The 24,007-nt window shown below is 46.7% G+C and overlaps 1 protein-coding gene across 1 annotated transcript in view; it reads right to left on the bottom strand.

The window, feature by feature from the left end:
- Positions 1-352: 352 nt before the first annotated feature.
- Positions 353-24,007, bottom strand: part of TNN (tenascin N) — a 35,067-nt gene continuing 11,412 nt past the window's right edge. Inside the window, exons 4-16 of the mRNA XM_074962183.1 lie at positions 23,461-23,643; positions 22,282-22,371; positions 19,597-19,860; positions 18,589-18,852; positions 16,800-17,063; positions 15,801-16,064; positions 8,196-8,326; positions 7,405-7,537; positions 6,238-6,389; positions 3,977-4,073; positions 3,016-3,183; positions 2,064-2,227; positions 353-499 (exon numbers count right to left, since the gene is read on the bottom strand). Coding sequence (XP_074818284.1) covers positions 353-499; positions 2,064-2,227; positions 3,016-3,183; positions 3,977-4,073; positions 6,238-6,389; positions 7,405-7,537; positions 8,196-8,326; positions 15,801-16,064; positions 16,800-17,063; positions 18,589-18,852; positions 19,597-19,860; positions 22,282-22,371; positions 23,461-23,643 — 2,321 coding nt within the window. The remainder of the gene's footprint in view (positions 500-2,063; positions 2,228-3,015; positions 3,184-3,976; positions 4,074-6,237; positions 6,390-7,404; positions 7,538-8,195; positions 8,327-15,800; positions 16,065-16,799; positions 17,064-18,588; positions 18,853-19,596; positions 19,861-22,281; positions 22,372-23,460; positions 23,644-24,007) is intronic.

Below are 24,007 nucleotides of genomic sequence, written 5' to 3'. Positions count from 1 at the left end.
AAGCCACAGCATGAGTTTAAAGCTTGCTTGTAAAGTTCATAATGATCAGGGAAAATAGGTCATCTGTGTGCATTGGACCAGTCAGGTCCTTGTCGAGTTCAGCCAATCAGGATAGCTGTAAATGTTAATATTCCCCATCAGTCTCCTCCCACTCTGTGACCGGTGACTTTTGTCAATAGCCTCCAAATGCTTAAAGCAGGCTGAACCCAGAGAGCTCTGAGCAGAGCTGCAGCAGGCTGGGCATTTGTTACATAAGTATTGGAACAAGCTGTTCAAGTCCTTACATTTAGTTACAAAATAATGGAATTCCGTTGTCAGGAATTGACAGGCTCGGCCCTGCTTGGAGGCCATTTTAGGCCCTGGTCGTCTTCCTCTTCTCTGCCTGAGACCTTTTTTTCCTCCCCAGGATTGGTTCATTGCTGGATGATTGAGGACGGATCTTCATTTCAGTGTAAGGGATGGAGAACAAATGGCCTTTCCATGGTGCCCAGTTGACCCCCTGGAAAGAGAACAAGGAATTCCCTTTAGTAAGCATGAAAACCCTGTGTGGGGCACTGGGTTACAATAATACATAACTCAGCTATTGGGAGGGTTGTTATTTATTTGGATCTCTACCATAATAAGAAGAGGGAGTCTCAGCCAGCCCTCTGGACACCCCTAACACAAGTTAATATACATACAGTTGGGCATGCACCAAGATTGAACCCCCTACACGCATAACACATTCAGAAACCTATGTAAGTAGATGTATTTTGTGTCATGCCCTAACACCAACAGACCGGGACTATTTCAGACAGGTGTCTGAGGGACAGCCCATTTCTGAGCCGAGGTTCCCCTTGTGGAGCGTATTATACTCCCAACCGCGCCCCTCCCCCCCTTTTAAAATTAGGAAGTTCCAGTTCAAAAGTTCCTGCCCATTTGCAGCTGTAGCAGCATGGCATAAAGAGAGAGGTGGTTTCTCAGGGTGTGTTTACACTGCAGCTGGGAGGTGTGATTCCCAGCCCCCAGGTAGACAAATTCACGCTAGCTCTCCTTGAGCTAGCAAGCTAAAAATAGCAGTGGGGGCGTTGCAGCACTTGTAGAAGCTGAGGCTGGTGGCCAAAGTTCAAGCCCGCCTGCCCCCACCTGGGTCCAATCTCAGGTGCCTAGTCCAAGCCACCGCCCATGTCGCAACACCCACACTGCCTCAGTGTAGACATACCCGCAAGTAGCAAGGTCCCATGCCATCTGCGGCTTTATAGGTTAAAAGCACCACTTTGAATTCCATCAGCAGCCAGCGCAGAACGTGGGGCAGCAGTGACACATGTTGCCACCACCTAACGAGGTGGGCCCCTGCCCTGAGCATCACATATACAGCGCTTTTCATTTGCGGAGCTACAGCGAATGACAAAGGAAGGCAGGTAGCAGGATCTCCACTTTACGGATGGGTCAGCAGAGGCACAGAGAGATGAAGCAACTTGTCTGAGATAATGCCCCAGCCTTTTACCTCTAGAGACAAGGGTTCAAATCCTGGCTCAGATCACAAGAGAGGTTCCACTACTCCTGCTGTCCTTGCTCTCTGTATAAACACAGGATTCCAGTCTCTCATGGCTGTCAATCCAGCACCTTTCAGCACTACTAAATTCACTGTTCAGTACTGTGATCAGCTAGCTAGTGGCAGCGTGTCTGCAGCTGTGTTTCAAAGGATGGAACTGGAAGCACTCAGTGTGCATGTGTGTCTGTCTCATAGACCCTATACCGATTACTATAAATGGATGCTCGTTTAGTTCAAGCAGTAGGCTCTGTGCTGTCTGGGCTGAATGCTGCGAGTTCCATCTCTGCAGTCACTCTGAAGTTACAGGTGGCCATGGCGGGTACCCTAGTAATGACTGTCAGGTTCCTAGGCTGCCATGGATTGATTACAATACACCCTTTTTAAAGGGAAGAAGTATGCCTGATCTATAACTATTGGATGAGTCTGGACAGCCCTTCCTGACTCAGGCACCATCTGAGCTGTCCAGTGTCACCCATGTCCCTGAAGTTGGTGAGAAGCAGCACACATGTAGCAGAACCCTGGCACTCACCTCACTGTGCTTGTTTTCTCCATATTTGCCATTGAGGTTAGCTAAGTGGCAGTTCTTGTACCACCAGGCACCCTGGTGTGACCTCGCACAGTTGCTCAGAGCCACATCATTGTCCCTATCCCAGGTGGTGAATTTCCAGCCATTGTGGTAAGTCAGTGCATCCCCTAAAAGAAGGGAGAAGGAGATGTTAGGCACAGCAATCTGGGGATGCCACTATCAAACTGCTAGGGGGGTGGAGGCTAGGAGGGTGCAGTTCCACAGACTTGGCAATTCCCAGAGGGTGGGGGTTCAAAGGGATGGAGGCGTAGGTGGTAAATGGGGCAGGTGAGAGGATTGGAAGCCAAAGGCAGAGGCGTCATCATGGCAGGGAATACCTGGAGTACAGATGGCCAAGGCCATTATATCATCAGGATGGGAAGTAATGCTGGGTGAACTCCCAAGGAGTCTGAATTCCAGTTCAGTTCAGGATCAGGTTGCCATTCCTCCCCACACAGCCCTCCTTCTTCTCACCACCCCCCAGTGTTGTCTTCCTTGATTGGGAATGCCTAACAGCCCATCCAATGCCTTCACAGGCTCATCTGCTGGAACCACTCCCTTCTCTGGATTCTTCAGCAGGTGGCCTGCTGGGCCTGCTCCCCCCAATCCAGTCTGAGGACAGTTCCATGGGCCTCCTCCCTCTTCTCTGCCTCTTTATCCAGTGGCCGGTGAGCCACACCTAGTCCCTCCCTTCTCAGGAGATGGCTTGGCGGGCCCACTCCCGAGGTCCAGCCAGAAATACCAATGTATATTTCCCTCCTTAGAGAAGCACCAGGAAGCAACCTGGTTTATGGGACTTCTAATGCATCCCAGTCTATTCCAACCCACATGCTTATGGGGAAACAAGTGTCCCAGATTCCAGTGCCTGCTTCCATTATGTGAGACTGAAGCAGCAAGGATACAAAGCATTCCTTACCAGCAGTGCCTTGGTAATTCCCCACCGAGAGCTTGTACTTATCCTTGCTCGAAGCCACCTGGAAGAAGTCATAGACAGCATAGGCAGAGTCATTGGAGGTCTGCAGATCCACCCGGATCTCATATTGAATGGGAGTACTGCTAGTGAGATTGTGCAGCTTGTCAAGACCTGGGAGAAGAATCCAAAGTAATTATTCTATAGAGGGAAAACAGGTGTCAAAATTCATTCACTTTCTCTGTTCCAAGGTTTCTTCTTGCCACATTTGTGGTTAAATCAGTGGTTTGCTCCTTCTCATCCCACCTTCTCCCCCTACTTGATCCCGAAGTTACATCATATGGATAAGGATGAGTTTGCACTATCGCACGCGGCTTCATGGCAGCAGAGAATGACATCAGAAACACAGGAGTCTGATTTTACTTCTAGATCAAGGAGAATAATCCAGACTCCGAAGGAACATTCACTATCTCTAAGCAAATCTAAAGACCCCAACCACAGTCACATCTACGTGCTGAATTTGCCAATCTAAGCACAGTCAGCTGAAACAGCCGGAAAGGAGATACAGAAAATGACTTGCCAAGTACAGTACTTTTTGTTCCTATTCTTCATGTTTCAGTGAATGCCATGTTCTCCTTTAAATCAGTGTGCTAATATCTTGTAACTCCTCTCCTGGTACAGGATCACAGAACTCCTGAACTGAACCGTTTCTGAGGTATGAAAAACATTGGTTCACTCTGAGTGAAAGCCAGATGAAGTTCAGTGGGCACTAGATTTGTTTCATTTGCCTATGCACTTCCAGGCAAGAGCAGAAGCAGCCAAGCCCAGGGCTGTTCCGATGGTATTTCCAACCTGACTGCAGACCTAAGAAGTTTGCATATTTCAGATAAGTATCAAAATGCCGGCCAGCCTCTATAAAGCCTGTCTTTAACTGTCCACCCTTCACTGTCACATACAGATACAGTACCAAGCCAGAATTCCCCCAGGGGATCGCCAAAGCCTTCGACATAATTCCTCCAGCGCTTGTAGAAATCCAGCTGCCCTGTGTTCCGCCTCTGAAACACCTGCAAAACAAGCACTGCTGCATGAGTCATGAACAATTGGGTAAATTATCCTCATTTTCTGTGTGTGGAATATTCACTAGAGATTGCAATTTCCTCCCATTTGTCCATGATTCCGACCTGCCCACGAAGAGGTGGCGTTAATGAGTGTTCAGAATTCAAGCTGTTGGAAAAATGGGATTGGCCCAGGTGATTTCACATGCTTTTTTTTAATGTTCTCTGATTGGATAAGCACACAAGCTCTTCCAATGCATACACTTGTGACTGGAAATTTAAAATTTGCTTTCCACAAATATTTGCCCTAGTATAACTCAAATCACACTCATGTTTGTGGATAGTGAGGCTAAAAGAAACCACAGACCTCCCAAATGTGGTATAAACACCTAAATAAAGAGGAACTAGATATACAACAGGACCAACAAGAACTTTTTTTTGACGTGTGAATGAATATTCATGGGAAATTGTTTGCATTATTCATTCTTCATTAAAATAAAAACATAAAAAAAAAGGAGAGAGGAACATAATCTTATTCTAGTGGAGAATGGGGTCCCAGAATCACACAGTTTTATGCTCCTGCCCTGTTGTACAATGCCCTTAGGTCATGGTTTCTATGCTGTGGCCAGCAATCTACTAGGAACTGGACTCAAGACTGCTCATTCATTTCACATGAGCCACCATACAGTTATCAGGTGGTAAGAAAATTCAGTCACTAACACCATTGGCCTGACTGGAATAAGAGACCAACCAGTGAAATGCTTTGTATCTCAATGAACCTGACCCAGTCCCCAACCAACACCCCTGTGATTGGTGTTCACCCCACATCAGTCCCAAAAGGGTTAAGGAAGCTGAGAAAGGGCCCGACAGTGAAATAGGCCACATGAGGGGATTAGGCTGGGGTAGCAACTCCTGACTGGAAGATGGAGCTCAGCTGAGCAGGTGGGGGGCTGGGCTGGGCTAATACAAAGCCAGGAAGCTGGCAACAGAAATGGCTGCAGTCAGGATGTCTGCATCCATCCTCTGTGTATTAGAGAGGGAAGGGGGAGGCCCTTGAAAAAGAGTGGGAACCTGGCCCTGAGGGAAGGACATACCTGGGAGAGAAAAGGGCAGAGAAGAAAGCCTGTTGGAGGCAGAGTAGGAAGCATCCCAGAGAGAAAGCAGCAAGGTTGAACACTTAGCAGACTTTGGCTGCGTGTTGCAGGGGCCCTTGACTGGAACCTGAAGTAGTGGGCAGTCCCAGGTTCCCCTACCTGCCACTGACAGAGTGGCAGTGCCTGGACGGCAGGCCTAGTGAGACTCTATACCCCGGAAGGGAAAACCACATAATGATCTGGCCAGAGGGCTAAGTCATGAAGACAAAGCTGCAGCTCCTGGAGTGAGAGGCGGGCTGCAGAGTGAGGGAGAGAACAATGGAGAGAGAGCCCGCAAAAGGAGGAGTTGGACCTGGAAGACAGCTAATTAGATGGGGTAAGATCCGAGTTACCCGGGAAAGAATTTTCTGTAGTATCTGGCTGATGAATCTTGCCCATATGCTCAGGGTTTAGCTGATCGCCATATTTGGGGTCGGGAAGGAATTTTCCTCCAGGGCAGATTGGAAGGCCCTGGAGGTTTTTCACCTTCCTCTGTAGCATGGGGCATGGGTCACTTGCTGGAGGATTCTCTGCTCCTTGAAGTCTTTAAACTACGATTTGAGGACTTCAATAGCACAGATATAGGTGGGAGGTTTTTTTGTAGGAGTGGTGGGTGAAATTCTGTGGCCTGCGTTGTGCAGGAGGTCAGACTAGATGATCATAATGGTCCCTTCTGACCTAAATATCTATGAATCTATAATCCCCAGAACAGCCAGGAGGGGGCGCCACCTGCAGTGAGTAGATCATGACACCAATACTGGCATCCGCATTGGCAGTCTCAGCAGAGGCCAAGGACTGAACAGGCATACAGGCAACTATCCCCTTGCCCCTAAAGAAGGTACTTCCCAGGCAAGAGTTGAGAAACACTGATGTGGAGCTGTAGAGTAAAAGGAGGGGATAATTCCAGTGCTGCTGCCCATGTCATGGCTGTGCTGGCCATAAACAGAAGATTTCAGTCTCCAGGGATGTCAGAGCAGCATTAGAGTCACTTGATTTTTTTAAAAAGTAAACAGATGTGCAAAGACCCCAGCACCACTCACTATCCATCCGCCTCCATCGGTGGTCATGTCACAGTACACCTGCATGGGCCTGCCAGCATCACCATTCAGGTAGATAGTGTACATGCCACTGGTGGCATTCCCATTTTGCTGGGTCTGGCTGCAGTCAGCAGGATATGGGTAGAGGAAGGCAACTGTGGGAACAAGACAGGGAAAAACTCACATCAGCAGGTCTGAAAAGGAAGCTGGAGAGGCATTCCCAACTGAGTCTCCTAAAGAGGATGTGGTTTGAACAGGGGCACAGGAATGACAGCCTTAGGATTATGGGATCATATAGAGTCCTGCACCATATGCACACCCACAGGCACCCATCAGCTGGAGCACAAACCCGGATGCCCTGGGTCCTGCCATGCTCTGGTAAAGACCGCCCTCCACCTAAGCTGCAAATTAGCTTTACCTGCTGTCTATCTGGCCCAGGAATGGGGTCAGTGGAGACTGCAGGAGGCAGCCTGGTCCTCGAGAGGGTCTCAGGAAAGCTGGATTTGTGTGGGGATAGATATGTAGGGAAGTCATAGATGTGTAGAGAAGTACTGGTTCTAGATGGAGAGGGAGCTCGCTAACTCCTCCCCACTTGCATCATTTGTCCACAATGGGCAATGCCTTTGTGACCTTCCCCAACAGGACAAACCCCTGCATCATATTGGCATGAAAGACACCTTAACAGGATGCCATTTTGATGCAAGTTTCCTGGACCCTGTTAGTTAATTTGGGCACCTCCTGAATGCCAAAAGCAGTGCTTGCAAGATACAAGTTGCCCCCATGCTACTGGGATGACGCAAGCAGATCCAGAGTTGGTGATCGCCTTCCCTACCTCCAATCAGCTTTTCACAATCAGTCTATCTACTATACTCAACTGGTAGGTTCTGCAAGCAACATCATCCAGATGGATCTGAATCTCCATATAAGCCATCCCACTGTCACCTCATGCTCTTCCCCAACTGCATCTCCAACCCACCATGCAGCCTGGCCCAGGGCAACGGACTGGGAGTCAGGAGATCTGTGTTCTATTTCCAATTTACCGACTTACTGGATGACCTTTGAGTCATTTAATCTCTCTGGGCCTCTGTAAAGTGGAACCATCACCACTAACGCTTAACTGCGAAGTGCTACAGATGAGATGTGCTAAGTATTATTAGTGCCAAGCCCTACCTGTCAAGAAGGTATTGGCTGCCTTTCTGCTCCGGTGGTCTCCCTTAAAGGCCACCACGTAGACTGTGTACCTCACTCCTTGTCCCAGGCCTTCCAGTATGAACCTTTGCTCATTAGGACCCAGTTGCACTTCCTGCCAAAAAAAGAAAAGATAGACTAAAGATCTGCTCAGCTCCATAGTCTGCGTCATCTATTCCCGGCCATGCTGCTTCCATTCTCTGCATGCTTTTAGAGGTGAGCAGGGCACAGTCAGAAGAATGCTGGTAGCAGGGTGTACCCTATAACTACAGGGCCATCTGCATATTAGTGGGTAGGTTGAGGATTCCCTGTCCCTGGAATGAGGATTTGGGGGAAAGAGTGAACTTGCACATACCCTACAGACAACTGTATCCACAGGGAATAGGCTGTATGCACATTCGTGAATGAGATACCTCACGTTCAAGGTGCCCTCTGACATGTATAAACACACTGGAAAAGCAAAGTTAAAACACATCCCTGCCCCCAGTGTCAAGGCCAGTTATGATGGAACTCTCCTATTGCGTGAAGGATCTGCCCAATCCACAACACCCAGCTGCAGTCACAGTGGTATGTGCCGTCCAGTAGGGCACCAGCTTCTCCCAACAAGTGTAATTAAGATGGAATATTCCACTCCCCAAGGTACCTTCTCACTTCAGTTCTAAGGTTGTGCATGTGTTCTTGATAATGGGATCTGATTGGCTAAACCCAACATCCTATGTGCACTTTAAACTGGGGCGGTTTGTAACAAGGAGGAATTGAAGAGCTCACAGTACCTTGCTGGTGCCATCTGGAGCCTGGTAGGTCAGAGTGTAGCCACTGATCTGTGCAGCAGGCGGTGTCCAGGTAACTACACCACTGCTGTGTGTCACATCTGATACACGGAGGTTCTTGGGAGAGTCAATTTCTATTTCAAACAAAAAACAGAGAACAGAATCAAACACTCTGATTGTACAAGTACCTCTGAGAAGAAGCAACCCATAGAGTGAATCTTCAGCATAGGGCATGGAAGTATAGAGCTTTTAGTTCCCAATATTGTTAACTGGGACTCTGCAACTACAGAAACTATATTTCATGGTTAACGAGGAGGAATGCGTGAGGTACGTTAGCAGAGTGTTGGGGCCCAGAACTGAGATAGTAAAGACTGCTGCAGATCAGGCTTCAGATACACTGGCATGGGAGCTGAAATTGAAATAGGATGGGGATAGGTTAGATATGAGGTGGCACCCTGGACTGAAATAGCATAGGGTGCTACTGAGGGAAGACGGGATTGCATTGGCAGAGCTGTGAGGGCATCCAGAGTTGGAATAGCTGATGATCTGAATTTGGGTTCACTGGCAGAACTACATGGGAGAAGCTCACACAGCATTTGCCTGCACCCTGAGCCAACACCAAGCTCACCTTCAGCCGGTGTTACCTGTCCCACATGTTTATGATCACCAAAATACACCCCTCTTTCCTTAAAAACAAGCTAACCAGCCTGAAAGCAAATATGTATTTCTCACTTCTAAAGACTGAGGAGTTAAGGGTCAGTGTAAGGGACTGGGGCATAGGTGCTCTGGCCTAGCTATCATGGCTGGGCTGGTGGCCATCAGTCAGGGATGGCCATGAGGCAGCATCAGCAAGCAGGGATCAAAGTAATCACTAGAGCCAAGATTGATAAGGAAGGGTCAGGGTCAGAGTCAGCCCAGTGTCAGAGACCTGAGATCAGAGGTAACTACCAGGCTGGAATCAGGTGGCAAGAGTCAGGCTGGGGCTGGAGGCCCGAGCTCAGAGATTGTTACAAGCCTGGAATCAGGAGGCCAAAGTAAGGCTCAAAGTCAGGCTGCGGTCAGAGACTGGAGATCAGAAAGCAAGGTGAGGTCTGGAGTCACAGCAGGCCAGAGATCTGTGTGGTTGCCCAGACAACTTCCTGGGGTACCCTCTAGGATAAAATAGTGAACATGGGCCAATCAGAAGTCCACAGCGTGCTATCACTCTGGATCCTTTGGATGGTACTTCCTGCAGTGCCTAATCTCCACAGTGCCCCTTGAATGTGGCTCTGTATGGCCACCTCCTGGTGATGTGGGAACGGGTTCCACGAACCCAGATTCTAGTCTCAACGGATCCTTACAGTCATGGTGCAGGGACATGAATTAAGGTGGTCCTTCTCTTTCTCCAGAGGTAAACACTGCAACACACTTGGGGTTCTCTTCCCCAAACCCGGGGGCTTTGCATTAACGATCTATAACCACATAACCCATCCATGGCAAAGTGGCTCCCTTTGCAGGCACCAGAAACATTTTATTTTAATATGTTTGCTTACCCTAACAATTTACAAGTACAAAATAACCCACATCTCTATGGTTCTGGTCTCTGGTATTTTGTGTGATTCAGACAGCCTCCACAAACAGCAAAGACTAAGCCATACATTCAAATATCTGTGTGGTTGCTTCCTGAGTGTGACAAGCAGGCTGGCTTTATTTTTAACCAATACTATTTCATTGTGATTATAAATAGCCTCTGATATTGTTTTATACTGGACATACAAGAATGAAGGGTATGAGGCATCCTTTGTGACCAGTGTGGTTTCTGACACTTGTTCCCTAGAATGATCCCCTCCTAGCTCCTGAGCAGAATTTTTCAATAACAGAAGCGGAGGCAGCCGCTGAAGAATCCGTCCCAGTTTTCACACAATGCTTGGTGCATTCTGGGATAGGGTTCTTTGGAAACCTGTCGTTAATTTCACAAAGACCTCCATCCATACGGTCCCTCCCTGTTTCAATCTGAGGGTGTCGGGTGGGCAGTGCTGGTATTCAGGAAAAAGCACCAACTATTGACCTGGGAGCCTATGCACCCACCCACCCACCCACGTATGGCAGAATTATTGACACAGGAGCCTATGCACGTGCGCATACACACACACCCACACACGTATGGCAGAGCGTCATGGAGCTCACAGAAATACTCAGCTCAATTCCCTGCTCCACAACAGGCTTCCTGTGTGACCTGGGGCAAGTCACTTACTCTCTGTGCCTCGGTTCCCCATCTGTCAATGGGGCTGCCCTCCCGCACAGGGTGTTGTGAGGATAGATAAATCCATTAAAGACTGTGAAGCACTCAGATACCACAAAAAGAAAAGGAGTACTTGTGGCACCGTAGAGACTAACAAATTTATTTGAGCATAAGCTTTCGTGAGCTGTAGCTCACTTCACTGTTGCTCATGAAAGCTTATGCTCAAATAAATTTGTTAGTCTCTACGGTGCCACAAGTACTCCTTTTCTTTTTGCGAATACAGACTAACACGGCTGCTACTCTGAAACCTGTCAGATACTACAGTAATGGGGGCCATATAAGTACCTAAGTTAGACAGATGGAAAGAGTGGAGCAGCAGTGGCTTGAACACAGGGTTGGGAGGCAGGAGAACCTTATTTCTCTTATGTTTAGAGAGTTTTTGTTTCATAAAATAGAAACAGAGAGAAGATATCTACACAGACAAAGATCCCTTATCAGGTGAGAGAGGCAGGAACTGGTACATCAAAGCGCACATAAGGAGCTATTAACTGTGAATGAAACACCATATATTCAATGAGCTGTTATTCCCATCAATTAAAATAACTATTTACTGAACTCCCGAGGTTAAGAAAAAAAATCAATTTTTATTATTATGTATGGAAGCAGAAATCCTCTCAGGTTAGTACTGTGGAGGCTTGGACAGCAGAGGGAGATATAGGGTATTGGAATCCATTGTCCTACTCCAGTGATACTGTTGTCAGCTTTCAGAGTAACAGCCGTGTTAGTCTGTATTCGCAAAAAGAAAAGGAGTACTTGTGGCACCTTAGAGACTAACCAATTTATTTGAGCATGAGCTTTCATGAGCTACAGCTCACTTCATCAGATGTTGTCAGCATTACCTGTGCTCTCCCAATCAATTCACAGTGCTACTGTTAAGGGTCTGAGCTGCAGGGGGCTGTTACAACTTGGACACCAAAAACAAACTGCCTCTTGGCCTAAAAACTTCCCATACAAGGTCTCTGCTACAAGCCTATTATTTTAATCATTGGGAATACGTAGCTGTTGTCTTGGGTAAGATTTGAAAGGTATTAGCAGAGCAGGTCGAGAATTTTCTGGCATTGAAAAATACCATTTTGTTGAAATCAACATGTTTTGTGAGAATGTATCAATTCTGACAACAGTTTATTTAGGAAAAAATTCAAAATGTTTTGATTTTTCATTTTTAATTTTTTTTAAACAAATGTGCAGCACTGGGGGGAAAGCCGACGGTTTTGCGGTGCAGCACGTGGTTCAGACAGAGACATCCCTTAGGAGAGGATCTATTAATGTAGATTCTCTATGTCCTAGTAAGGAGGAGAGGATGGAAGATGATAAAATACAGGAAGGATCTGATGAGAAACAGTCAAATGAAAAAAGGCCCCATTCAATTACATCATGTAATGACAGAAAACTAAAAAGTGACAAGTTTTTAAAGTGCTTATATACCAATGCCAGGAGTCTACATAATAAGATGGGTGAACTAGAGTGCCTCGTATTAAATGAGGATACTGATATAACAGGCACCACAGAAACTTGGTGGAATGAGGATAATCAATGGGACACAGTAATACCAGGGTACGAAATATATAGGAAGGACAGAACAGGTCATGCTGGTGGGGGAGTGGCACTATATGTGAAAGAAAGTGTAAAATCAAATGAAGTAAAAATCTAAAATGAACCAAACTGTACCACAGAATCTCTATGGATACTAATTTCATGCTCTAATAATAAGAATCTAGCAGTAGGGATATATTACCAACCATCTGACCAGGATGGCGATGGTGACTGTGAAATGCTCAGGGAGATTAGAGAGGCTATTAAAATAAAAAACTCAGTTATAATGGGGAATTTCAACTATCCCCATATTGACTGGGTATACCTCAGGACGGGATGTAGAGATAAAGTTTCTTGACACCTTAAATGACTGCTTCTTGGAGCAGCTAGTCCTGGAACCCACAAGAGAAGAGGCAATTCTTGATTTAGTCCTAAGTGGAGCACAAGATCTGGTCCAAGAGGTGAATATAGCTGGACCGCTTGGTAATAGTGACCATAATATAATTAAATTTAACATCCCTTTGGTGGGGAAAACACCACAGCAGTCCAACACTGTAGCATTGAATTTCAGAAAGGGGAACTACACAAAAATGAGGAAGTTAGTTAAACAGAAATTAAAAGGTACAGTGCAAAAAGTGAAATCCCTGCCAGCTGCATGGAAACTTTTTAAAGACACCATAATAGAGGCTCAACTTAAATGTATACCCCAAATTAAGAAAATCAAAAAAGTGCCACCGTGGCTAAACAACAAAGTAAAAGAAGCAGTGAGAGGCAAAAAGGCATCCTTTAAAAAGTGGAAGTTAAATCCTAGTGAGGAAAATAGAAAGGAGCATAAACTCTGGCAAATGAAGTGTAAAAATATCATTAGGAAGGCCAAAAAAGAATTTGAAGAACAGCTAGCCAGAGACTCAAAAAGTAATAGCAAAAAAAAAATGTAAGTACATCAGAAGCAGGAAGTCTGCTAAACAACCAGTGAGGCCACTGGACGATTGAGATGCTAAAGGACCACTCAAGGATGATAAGGCCATTGTGGAGAAACTAAATGAATTCTTTGCATCGGTCTTCATGGCTGAGGACGTGAGGGAGATTCCCAAACCTGAGCTATTCTTTTTAGATGACAAATCTGAGGAACTGTCCCAGATTGAGGTGTCATTAGAGGAGGTTTTGGAACAAATTGATAAACTAAACAGTAATAAGTCACCAGGACCAAATGGTATTCACCCAAGAGTTCTGAAGGAACTCAGATGTGAAATTGCAGAACTACTAACAGTAGTCTGTAACCTATGATTTAAATCAGCTTCTGTACCAAATGACTGGAGGATAGCTAATGTGATGCCAATTTTTAAAAAGGGCTCTAGAGGTGATCCCGGCAATTACAGGCTAGTAAGCCAGACTTCAGTAAGAGGCAAACTGGTGGAAACTATAGTAAAGAACAAAATTGTCAGACAAATAGATGAACATAATTTGTTGGGAAAGAGTCAACATGGTCTTTGTAAAGGGAAATCATGCCTCACGGATCTACTAGAATTCTTTGAGGGGGTCAACAAGCATGTGGACAAGGGGGATCCATTGGATATAGTGTACTTAGATTTTCAGAAAGCCTTTGATAAGGTCCCTCACCAAAGGCTCTGAAGCAAAGCAAGCTCTCATGGGATAAAAAGAAAGTCCTCTCATGGATTGGTAACTGGTTAAAAGATAGGAAACAAAGAGTAGGTGTGACGGGTTGGACTCCCCCTCTCCCATTTGGGATGCCACCTGGGATAAAACTCAAAGTTCCAAGCACCCATTGAAGCAGGCAGACTGTGGTGGGACAACACCCTGTTGTCTGGAGGCTGCCCAGTTTTATGGTGAGTTGTGGTTGTCCAGTGAGATACGATGATCTCTCCCACTGTCAGAGACAGCCCCTGGTGCTCAATTCTACGCCAATCGAGTAAGAGCTTAGAACCAGTGACTGCTGCCTCCCGTGTTGTGTCGATGCTTGAGGCAAAGTTGGAGTACCTCTCCAGGGTGCAAGCCTGGGCAGATAATATGGAGGCCCTGACTTGCCCATGCATCAGGACCCCCCTTCTCTCAGCATCACCGATAAAATCCAGAGGAGAGGAAGAATCAATACATCTGGTCCCCGATCCATTACAGGAGTTGCCGGAAAGATACTAAGATGTTAGTCTGACCACCTTTGGGGCTCCACTCCAGATTTTCTGTCTGGGTTTACTCTCATAAACTTTCTTTCTCCTGACTTCACCCACAACGCAGTGGGGCTTTTCTGTCAGGGGTTGCTCCCTTAGCCTTATGCCCTCCCGGGCTACCCACAAGGCAGTGAGTTTAATGAGCCGCAGGTAGTACCATCTACTGTCATTATGATAGTAGGCATAGCCTGACCTGAGTAACTCTGATAAAATATAAGGGTCCTGGTTCTCCATTGCCCTGTGCAGTCATTTATACCGGTGCAAAGGGGGTTTAAAATGCTACCAAATTCAAAGAGTATCAGGATAAGTTAGATGTCATTTGTGACAGAAATTGCAACCATATGCAATATCTTTGGGAACCATATTGTATTAAGTTTATGAATGTTTTATGTGGCATTATGGACCAGGGATCTTATGCAACTCCATGGTGGGAGGGTTACCACCGCTCCTCCAAGAACCAAAAAAGTGGGGGGAGATTACTGCCATCCCTGAGATTGCAAACAGCTCCAGAGAAGTATCACCTCCTTGGGTGGTTTGCATATACTCATTTAGGGCAGTACCAAAGGAGAGGCAAGAGATTTGGGATTTAAAAGGCTGAGTTTACACAGACTCAGGGCATGTCTACACTACAGAGGCTACAGCACTGTAGCTATGCTAGCATAACCCCATAGTATAGGTACAACCTATAGCAATGGCAGGGGTTTTTCCACCACTGTGGGAACATCACCTTCCCAAGCAATTGCAGCTAAGATAATGGAAATATTCTTCAATTAGCCCAGCTGTGTCTACACCGGGGCTTAGGTCAGCATAGCTACTGCACTCAGGGATGTGGATTTTTCACACTCCTGAGCAAAGTAGCTATATCAACCTAAATTTTAAGTGTAGACCAAGCCTTAGGGTCTTTCTTTGGATTCAGCAAACGGACAGGACTTGTGGTCCTCAGGCGGCCCCAACCCTCGCTGAAGGGTTGGAAGGACTTAGGGCTACCAGGGCCCTATAGGACTGATGGGCTATTTCTGTTACATTTAGTGTGCATTTAGAGTCTGTTTTGTTTTACCTTTTTTCTGTGATGCTTTTGTCTTTGAATAAATGTGCTTACTTTGGATGAGTTTTGTGGTCACTGGTAAAACAGGGTTGTTGTCCTTGGAAAGAAACAAAGGAGCAGGGGCTGAACATTTGTCAGGCCTGCCTAGGATAATCACAGTAAAGAGCAGGGGGCTGCAGCCTAAAACTCCAAGTTGAAAGGGAGTGGGACATGGGGCCCTGCCCAGAGAGAAGTGAAGGCTAGAGGCCTCAGACTTCAGGGCCATTGCTGGAGTGGACCACAGAGGAGGTGGGTTAAAAGTGCAGTTACCCTTCAATCTGCAAGCTTTCAGGGTGCATATAGCTCTTGCCTCATCTAGTTCTGCTCTCTGTGCATTGCTAACAGCTCATAGTTATCCAATTATCTTCATGATAGTTTGGCCACTGCAGAATTTCAAGTAGCTAATACCTGATTGGCAAAGTTACCTTTATACACAGTGATACAAAAAGAGATCATGCAACACCAGATAAAAAAGGGATAGACATGTCTCTATCTAACTTCCCTTCACTCCTGTCCCCCATTACCTGTCACAGCTTTCGTGTTTGCTCTCTTGCTCTGCTGGCCTCCCTTCTCAGCCCAGATACAGATGATATACTCCATGCCTGGCATCAGATCCGTTAGAGTGATGATGCTCTTCTCTTTCCCCACAGCTATCTCTCTGGTGTCCCCATCAGCTGAGGTGTAGCTCACCATGTATCTGTCTATCGGAGCCTGGACTCTGTTCCAGGAGATGGTGGCTGTGTCCTCTGTCACTCGGTCGGTCACCAGGTTAATTGGGCTGTCAATGTCTGAGTAAAAGTGTGGATTATTAGAACATTATTAACAGATTCTAAACTGTCTCCTTGAAGCTTGTTTCTTTTGGTCTCTAAACTTTATTTTCATACTCTTAGAACTTTAGTTAGGTAAAGTACAATATGTACATAGGTTTCAGTATTCATGTCTCAATGGCTAAGCATCACTCTTGCTACTGGGGTTTTAGGACTGAAATATTGGGACAACTGAAGGTCAGAACTGAAGTGCATTGGAAGATGCCTCAGCAGTGGTATTGCAATTGATGCTGCAGGTAAAGTGCAATGGCTGAACTCCCTAGGAAAGCCAGGAGTGGAATTTTTGGCTAGGGGCTCCAGCTCAAACCTGAGCTGTGAAAGGACTTGGGACTGGAACAGCGAGGGTGCTGTAGGTCAGGAATGAGGCCCAACAAGAAGGGACAGAACTAAATTAGTAGGAGTCCTACAGACTACAGTTGGGGTACACTGGCAGAGGTGTGAGGGAGAAGTGCACATAGCATTTACCCATGCTACATCTCACTTCTGCCAGTTCTATTTCCTCTCACAGGAGAACCAGTTTCTGAGAGCTTTGAGATGCCTACAAGGGGCACACTCCTACAGCACATAGCTGTGTGGCAAAAAGTCCTGTGTTTTATATTGTGTGTAACTAACTAGGGGGAGGACACATTCACAGCTAATCCAGTGTGAAGCCAGTCTGCTACTGTAGTATCACATTCCAGAAATTCCCCTGGTTACCTGTCACAGCTTTAGTGTCTGTCCTCTTGCTCTGCTGGCCTCCCTTCTCAGCCCAGATGTAGATGTTGTACTCTATGCCTGGCTTCAGACCCGTCAGAGCGGTGGTGCTCTGGTCTTTCCCCACAGCTATCTCTCTGGTGTTCCCATCAGCTGAGGTATAGCTCACCATGTATCTGTCTATGGGAGCCTGGACCCTGTTCCAGGAGATGGTGGCTGTGTCCTCTGTCACTCGATTGGTGACCAGGTTAGTTGGGCTGTCAATTTCTGTGAGTAAAAGCCTTGATTATTACAATGTTATTGACTGATTCTCAAATGATTCCCCTAGGGCACCATGTCTTCTAGACTCAAATCTTTCCATACCCTTAGATATTGTATGAGATGGAGGAAAACAGAAGGCTGCTTACTTGTCAGCCCTGTCACTCACATCTCACTAGGTAAATACTGCTCTTTCTATCAGTGCTTCTGGACTCACTACTGGAAGACTCAGAACTTGGCAGAACTTTTAGGGGGCCCTAGCCTGGAGTAATAAGCTTGTTGTGGGTCAGGATTTAGATACACTGGCAGAGCTGTGCATACTCTAGGACTAAAATAGCAGGAGATGCCATAGGGGAAGATTGTGGTGCACTGGCAGAGCCCTGTGGGGGAAGTTTGCACAGAACCTATGTCAGGGGTGGGCAAACTACGTCCCGCAGGACACATCCAGCCCATCAGAACTTTTAATCTGGCCCTTGAGCTCCCGCCAGGGAGTAGGGTCGGGGGCTTTCCACATGGCTCCCGGAAGCAGCGGCATGTCCCCCCTCTGGCTCCTATGTGGCTCTGCTCTCTCCACATGCTGCCCCTACCCCAAGCACCACCCTCCCGCAGCTCCCATTGGCTGGGAACCGTGGCCAATGGGAGCTGCAGGGGCGGCACCTGCAGATGGGGCAGCAAGCGGAGCCACCTGGCCAGCGCCATGCCTCCACATAGGAGCTGGAGGGGGGCATGCTGCTGCTTCTGGGAGCTGCGGGGGCGGTGCCTGTGGATGGAGCAGACCCACCTGGCTGCATCCTCCACGTAGGAGCCAGAGGGTGGCATGCTGCTGCTTCCGGGAGCTGCTTGAGGTAAGCACCACCCAGAGCCTGCACCCCTGAGACACCACCCCCTGTGTACCAACCCCCTGCCTCAGCCCTGATCCCCCTCCCACCCTCCAAACCCCTCAGTCCCAACCTGGAGCACCCTCCTGCACTCCAAACCCCTCATCCCCAGCCCCACCCTAGAGCCTGCACCCCCAATTGGAGCCCTCAACCCCCCCTGCGCCCCAGCCCCCTGCCCCTCTCCTGCCCTCTGAACCCCTCGGTCCCAGCCCAGAGCACCCTCCTGCACCTCAAATCCCTTATCCCCAGCCCCACCCCAGAGCCTGCTTTCCCAGCTGGAGCCCTCTGCACCCCAACCCCCAATTTTGTGAGCATTCATGGCCCACCATACAATTTCTATACCCAGATGTGGCCCTCAGGCCAAAAAGTTTTCCCACCCCGACCTATGTGCATTATGGAACCAGTCAAGCACCCCATTAAAGTCAATGACATTTTGCAATTGAGTAAATGGGAGTGGGGGTAAATCCTAAATCTCAATCTTGGAATGGCCTGCAGCATGTATGTACCTATGCCATGTTTGGCCACATGACTAATTGTTCTATAATGTACACTGTTTTCTTCCAGCTTATTGCACAGAACAAAACACAGCTAATCTCCAGGGAGCAGTTTGTGGTATGCAGTAGCTAGTATCACATCCCAGAGATTCCCCTGGTTACCTGTCACAGCTTTAGTGTTTGCCCTTTTGCTCTTCTGGCCTCCCTTCTCAGCCCAGATGTAGATGATGTACTCCAGGCCTGGCTTCAGACCTGTCAGGGTGATGGTGCTCTGGTCTTTCCCCACGGCTCTCTCTCTGGTGTCCCCATCAGCTGAGTTGTAGCTCACCACGTATCTGTCTATGGGAGCCTGCACCTCATTCCAGGAGATGGTGGCTGTGTCCTCTGTCACTCGGTCTGTCACCGGGTTTGTTGGGCTGTCAATTTCTTTTAGAGAAGGTTTAACAGTGAAGAGCTACAGTGAGGATTCTCCCCAACACTTCATTAGGAGAGACTCATCAGTCCTTCCCCACTTTTCATGGTCCTTCCCCCTTCCACAGCTGTGAAAATGATACTGTTTCTTAGGCCAACAGCAAAGCTCCTACATGAATTAGCACACAGGAAAAAGCGCTCTTAGGGACTGGCTGCTACCCTCCATCTACCCAGAGTGCAACTATATCGTTTCTGTTAAAAAAAAAACCAACACATCCCACAAGCACCAGATGTGCTAAGCCCCAGCACAGTGAGCAGCCACTAAACCACAGGGAGAGCAACCCTTACACCAGTTATCCCTCAGTGTCTTACTCTCAGGGTAGTTCTCGGAAAGGTCAAAATGGGAAGGTTTCTGAGGTTGTTTATGGCATTCTGAAGGCAAGTCATTAATTCCATGTTCAGCCAACTAAGAGGCCTTGATAATGGCTATGTTTTACTAATTGAATGACCTCCATTGTACTGATATTAATGACTAGCATCTGTGAATAGGGATCCCTACCAGCACTTGTGATTAAAAGGCTCCATTTTCACAACTAAAAGCTAGTTCAGCCTACTAGTGAGAATTACAATTTACAGGATAGATTCTTGTCTCACTAATATCAGTGTAGATCAGAAGTAACTTCAGTGAAGTCAATGGAGTTGATAAACTGGTGTGAGGTCATGATCAAGCTCCACACTTCTTCTCCTGCCATTAGTTACCTGTCTCAGCTTTCGTGTTTGCTCTCTTGCTCTGCAAGCCTTCCTTCTCAGCCCAAATGTAGATCATGTACTCCATGCCTGGCTTCAGACCCATCAGGGTAGTGGTATTCTGGTCTTTCCCTACAGCTATCTCTCTGGTGTCCCCATCAGCTGAGGTGTAGCTCACCATGTATGTGTCTATGGGAGCCTGGACCCTGTTCCATGAGATGGTGGCTGTGTCCTCTGTCACTCGGTCGGTCTCCAGGTGAGTTGGGCTGTCTATTCCTTTAAGAGAGAGTCTGAAAGTGCAGAGTTAACAAACTCCCCGAGCAATATTCCACCTGATCCCAACAGTCACATTCCTTGTCATGTGTAGCATGTCTGCATTTCTTTTACTCTACAGTGATCAGCAAACTCTTTCAAGAGTTTGAAAGTATTTTCCAATTTTATTCTGTTCCTGACAACGGAGAGACACACCTAGCTTTATTTGGTTTACTTTCTGGTCTGGTCAGCAGGAGGGCAGATAGCTTTGAGAATACAATTAGTGAGTTAAATCCTGGTGCAAAGCCAGGGTTCAGAGTGTATTACTGGTGGGTCCTACAAATATGGTGGCTTTTAAAAACTTGAAATACATTATTTGTGGACGAAATGGCAGAATTATCTTTTAAATAGCTGTTTTGAATCCAGGAGGCACTCCTTCCTAGACTGATACCATTTCAAGAGAATGGAAATTTGGGGAGAATAATATTATTCAGTCCATTTCATTTTCAAATTACTTTACCAGCAATAACTCATCCATCCTCACAATAGCACCCCAGAGGCAAGTACTGTTATCTGTGGATGAGGACAATGAGAGAGAAGGGCTAGATGACTGCCCAAAGACACAGGAGTCAATATCAGGAGTTCCTGGTTCCCAGCTTTATACTCAGAGGAATGGACTAGTCCATTTACTAAGGGCCTGACACAGGGATCCTTTAAAGAAGAAATTAGTATTCTCCATTAAAGCATCCCAGTGGCGCCTTGGCCTCTTCACGCACTATCATGGGGAAGGGAGGAGAGAGAATGACCCAGAGATGGCAGGAGAACCATCTTAAAGGAAAAACGGTAGTCTTGAATATTGAATAATTCATAGATGTTCAGGTCAAAAAGGACCATTGTGATTATCTTGTCTAGTTCGACCTCCTGAACCACCCAGGCCAAGGAACTTCACCCAGTAATTTCTGGTTGACTTACAGCATCTCCTTTAGAAAAAGATATCTAGTTTTGATACAAAAAGTTTGAATGATGGAGAATCCCCTAGATGAATTGCTCCAATGATTAGCCTCACTTAACATTTTGCACCTTAATTCCTGTCTCCATTTGTCTAATTTCAACTTCCAGCCACTGGAACTCATTATGTGGTTTGTTAATGCTTTTGGAGACCTAGTTTAAGATCACTTTAATGTCTGAGATGTACTTTATTGGGGAACTGTACCCATTGCTGGCAATGGAGGATGGTCTTCTCCACCCCTTCTCTGGTACTAACTCTGGAGTGTTGGGAGAGGCTATGCAAACAACTCATGTACTGTGCAGCATCTGTTCAGCCAACCAACCTGAGTGGGTCTCTCCCAAAGGAGCTCTTGTTCCACAAAACCATTATACAGCTGGCACTCCAGACAGCACACTTTATGCAGCTGTGTTGCAGTTATGTTCTACAAATTCCCTTAAACTTCTATGAATTGGCTGATCTGGTCACACTGAAGAGAACGAGGGGAAAATATTAGAGGAATTAATAAGTTCATGAAAAGCCTTGGGGCTGTGCAGCACTAGAATGGTCCTACACAAAGCAGAGAGCATTCTAGTAATAGCCACTGAAAAGGAGACGGAATCTATATGTTCACAATGTTCGAAAACACAGATGACAGATGGAGCCATCACGTTCCAAAGGCAGCAGTGCTTCCTGACCGCACTTCCTTCCAAGGGTAACTGGAATCAGATGTCAAGAGTAAACAAGAGCACCGATCAAAAGAAAAGTCCAACAGACTCCGGCCAGGCAGTGGCCAACAAAAGAGACCTCGGCAGTGCCAAACCCACCCAGCGATGCCATTAACAGAGAAGAAATGTGGGAGGGACGGAATGATGATTCCATTTGGGGATCTGTAGGTTTCCAGTAGTGTGGGAATCCTGGATTCCCATCTCACAGATGAGAAACAGATGCAGTCAGAGTGAGAACAAGGCAGAATTGCCCTGCCGTTCGCATGCAGCATTTAATTACTGGCTGTTGGAGGACCTGGCCAGCTATCTGTCCTCTGCACAGTGTAGTGACCAGAGCAACATCCCCCCACATATGCCTTCCTCACTCCTCTGAGAAGAGGACCCAGCCCTTTCTCCACCTTCCATGCATCCCAGTTGCTTCCCCTTGCTGCTGGTCCTACCTTCCATCTGTAACCCACACGCTCATCTGGACTGATGATGTTTTACATAGTAAGTTACAATGCAGCGTTGCTGAGTCTCACGATATTTGGTGTTTGTCTTAAAGCCCCAGCTCCCACAGTCTGGTGATTACCTGAAAATTTCAGGTTGGGTTTTTTTGTTTTTGTTTTTTGTTTGTTTTTTAAGTTTCTAACCCTCATGTTTGTGGAGAGAAGCTTGAAAACATGAATCAACTCAAAACAAGCATCACCATCTAGGGAGCTTTGATCCTCCTTGGGACTTCTGGATACGTACCAGTTCGGCCATTCACTATAGATGGTTTTCCTTCAATCTCATCCTTCACAGATATGACAATGATCTTGTACTCTGTGCCAGGCTTCAGGCCTATAAGAAAACAAAAGGAGCAGTCCCAACAATTAGGGAATAAAGTACATAAATGTTTTCTTAGAGAAATTGCATCTTCTTCTCTCTGATTTTACATTACAGAGGAATTTGAATTGTGGGACTGGGATTTGTACTTCTTGTTTGGAGAATATGTGGATATGATGTTTTGGTTTAGGCTCATCTCTACAGGCCATACTGGTCATAAATTGTGGGGATTTCCATTTTACCCATCCTTAGTGTTCCCAGGTCTGAAATGAGAGAGTAAATTTTATTTATATGAAGATAGAATTAAAGTTGAATGAACGTGCATTGACATTTACTAGCCATACCACATGGGGAGCTTTTCCATGTGATGTCCGGTATCACCCTTCAACCCACACACAGAGAGAATATCCTCATGATGGCTACCTGTGAAGATGTGAACAAGTGCTGGACTTGGTGCAAAGAAGCAAGTAAAGCTGTAGAGCCAGATTCACAGCTGGTGTAAATCACTGAATTCAATGGAGCTATGCCAGTGTACACCAGCTGAGGATCTGCCCCATATGTTTGGCGATATTGAAAGTGAGACTCCCAGCCAGACAAAAAGCAAATAATACCTCCTCTTTTGCTACAAGAGCAAGCTAAATAAAGTGCTCTGGTCATTCACATTCAGAATCTCTCATGATTTGAGATCAGATTGAATGGAAATGGGTCCTACCCTGGGGTTCTGCCAGTTAAATTCCAGCCCCAATCATCAGTGAACATATGTGCTGAAGGGAACTCAGTATAGTTTCAAAGTCACTTGGCCAGTAGGTGCTAGAGGTGGTTAACCTGGCAGACTTTCATCTATGTACTACAAGGTTCATGGATAAAGGCTCATCTGGGTGTTTGTGGGGAAGAGGGGTGCATTGTAGGTGTCTCACAGCAGCAGCCTGGGCATGAAGTGAAAGAGTTCTGCTAACTGTCTGTGTCTGCTCCGAGCATCAGCCACACAGAAACAAAAGAGATGCTCTTCTCAGGTTATGGTTCAAGAGTCAACCTCTCTCTTGTGCCTGTCTCTCCCCATTTCTCCCTGGCTGTGACCCGTTTGGGCTGTATCCAGTCACTTACCGCTGATGATGTATCTGCTCTTCGGTTCGCTGCTTTTAGGCACCACCACCTCCTTCTCCTGTCCTTGCGGTGAGCTGAACCTCAGTTTAAAATAGTCCGGCTCTGTTGGGGGGTTCTCCCACTCCACTTCCAGCGAGTCCTCCATCTCCTCTGTCACCCAGGCAGCGCTAACTGCAGATAGGGCTACGGAAGACAGAGTGGGGAGGGTGATGAGCGAGCACCACATTATCATTTCAGCAGCACCAAAGCCACCTCTTCTCCATGTGTGCACACAAGACAGGAAAGAGCCAAACTACCTCCACCAGGGGTCTCAGGCCTCAAAACCAGGTACAATTTCTCAAATGAACTGAAGGGTTGTTAACTAGACACAATGCAATTATTCTTTCAACAGGCCTGACTGTACTCACTGTAAAGCTCTATCCCAGCCATAGAGGACTCTGGCTCCTATGTCTTCTGTTACAAATAAATACATACTCCCCATAATCCAACCCTTTACTGGCTTTACCAAGGGCATTGAGATAGCACAGTGTGAAGATCTCATCACCTA

This window comes from Natator depressus, chromosome 8 (assembly GCF_965152275.1).
Source record: "Natator depressus isolate rNatDep1 chromosome 8, rNatDep2.hap1, whole genome shotgun sequence".
Taxonomy (NCBI): Eukaryota; Metazoa; Chordata; order Testudines; family Cheloniidae; genus Natator; species Natator depressus.
This window is presented reverse-complemented; position numbering and strand designations above follow the sequence as displayed.